Source organism: Poecilia latipinna, unplaced genomic scaffold, assembly GCF_001443285.1.
Source record: "Poecilia latipinna isolate Pla-1442-1.1 unplaced genomic scaffold, P_latipinna-1.0 Scaffold3895, whole genome shotgun sequence".
In the NCBI taxonomy this organism is placed as follows: domain Eukaryota; kingdom Metazoa; phylum Chordata; class Actinopteri; order Cyprinodontiformes; family Poeciliidae; genus Poecilia; species Poecilia latipinna.
Window position 1 is genome coordinate 84 of NW_015116511.1, and position 2,172 is coordinate 2,255.

Genomic DNA, 2,172 nt, shown 5'->3' on the forward strand with positions numbered 1-2,172 from the left:
AAAGTCTGCTTTATTTTTATTGCTCAAACAACATGCGCATTTTCTGAAGACACTCGGTTGCACATTACAGTTATATTATGAATTAATTCTGATATTTTTAAGTTATTTGCAACACCCTGACTAACATTACGATAAACTTTTAATATTACAATAAAACTTGTAATAGTGCAGAATATACATGAGCATTACCTCATGATTTTTGTATTAGTTTAATACAAAAACTAATAATTTTTGTATTAGTTTAATACAAAAATCATCGTTAGCTTACCTGAACCACCTGAGTCACCTGCTTTCCTGCCGCTGCAAGGCGGAGATCAGCTCCTCCTCACCACATCGCAGCTTTCCTCCCACTGTCACATTTTCTTGAAATCTCAGAAAAATCGCAATCAGGCTATAAAAAATAGCTCAGCTCTCTCTTCTTCTTTTGTATCAGAAAAACAACAACTCGCGTTAGGTCGCATGTAACGAAGCACAGCAGGTAGCTCCTGGAGGCCGGGCGCTACACCCCCCCCGCCACCAGGAGGCGGTACCCTGCAACAGAGCCAAGTAGGCCGGTGGAAACGCGGTCACTCCGAAACAGAGCCGAGCCGAGCCGGGTTGTTGAAGTAGAGCCAGTGGAAAAGGGGCAGTAGTGATTTCTCTGTACATGAGGGCTTCTCCGAATGCTTCCCTTCCAGTCGACTGGATGACCTTTCCAAGCGGAAGGGTCAGAGGTCATCAGGTGAGCACGAGTCCCGGGTAAAAGCCCAGCAGGAGGGCCTGGTGTTGGCGCTCGTCATGAAAACTGGATCTGCTGTACGGTGGGAATCTGTGGGTATGCAGTGGTGGTGTACACCATGACATTCTGCTGCTGACCATCTGCTGTGATAGTCCCAGCTGGAAGCGGATTGGCAAAGCCGTCGTCTGTCAGATCCTCACCCAGACTTTCTCCCACTGCCACCCTCGGCATCCCCATCTTCCCCTTCATCGCCTCTCTGAACTTCTGCAGGTAGAGCTTGAGGGGGTCGACATACATGTTGAAGCCCAGCCTGGACACGGCGAACAGGAAGTCCTCCCTGTTGATGGTCTTCCTCTTCTCGTGGTGGTAGCGCTCACTGGCTTCCGACGTGATGAAGCTGATGAACTCGCTCACACACTCCTGCACAGTGTTCTTCATGATGCGAGCCACGTTAGCAATAGGGAGGTAAATGTCCTGTTCCCTGTAGTTCTCCTTGGTTCCGTTGTCTTCATGGTCATTCATGTTCTCTTCTCCATCATCGTCCTGGGGGTGGAGAACATAATGACTGGACGCCATGTATTCTCCAGTCATGCCCAGCTGAGAGGCGTCTGTGGTTGAGCTGTCTCTGTCCATCTCCAATGAAGCCCTGGTTGGTTACCTTCCTCGGCACCGAGCGACCTAAACGCCCCACAACGTTTGATGCAGTGACGTTGATTCCAAAGCTCTATTGACCAATAGTAGAGGAGCTGGACATAGAAGGCAGCTCTCCTCATTAACATAATGATGCAGGAGGCAATAACAAAAGTAGGGCTTGTAAAAGGAAAAGACAAAACAAAATATCTACTTTTCTTGACAAAAAACGCATGTTTAGGGTGAATGAAAATAAAATATACACAGTGATCCCTCGTTTTTCATGGGGGTTGCTTTCCGAAAATAACCCGCGTTACTTTAGGTAACTAATGTAGTTACCTTTAGTTCTTACAATTATTATACAGCATAATTAAATACTCTACATTGAAACCAAAGAACAAACGCTGTTTTCAGGTCAGCGGATGTGCGTGTTCATCAATCGGGCCTTAATGTGATCTGGAGTCATGTCATTAAAGCGTCTCCTCCAACCTGCCCCGCGAGACTCACAGCTGGATCTACGGCAGAGCGATGGATCTTGTTAACCGAGCCTCCGGTCAGGTTTTGTGCTGATTCTGGCCAGTTTTTTTCCAGCAGGCATTCAAAGTTTTCAGCTCATCTCCTGAATGGCCAATCTGTATTACTTCTATTTAAATACCGTAACATTATTGGCACACAGGTAGAGAAGGAGCTCGGAGACTGTTTAGCCAATCAGGACGCAGAACACAATGCACTGTGAAAAAAACTGCACAAAAAAATCCGCGAAGCAGCGAAAGGTGAACCGCGTTATAGCGAGGGATCTCTGTATATTATTAAGTTTAAGTTGG

At 46.5% G+C, this 2,172-nt stretch overlaps 1 protein-coding gene across 1 annotated transcript; it reads right to left on the reverse strand.

Annotated features, from left to right (window-relative positions):
* Positions 1–394: 394 nt before the first annotated feature.
* LOC106941847 (nuclear transcription factor Y subunit beta-like) lies at positions 395–1,495 on the reverse strand. The gene has a single exon (XM_015024974.1). The coding sequence runs from the start codon at positions 1,349–1,351 to the stop codon at positions 776–778; it is 576 nt and encodes a 191-aa protein (XP_014880460.1). The 5' UTR covers positions 1,352–1,495; the 3' UTR covers positions 395–775.
* Between the last annotated feature and the right edge of the window lie 677 nt (positions 1,496–2,172).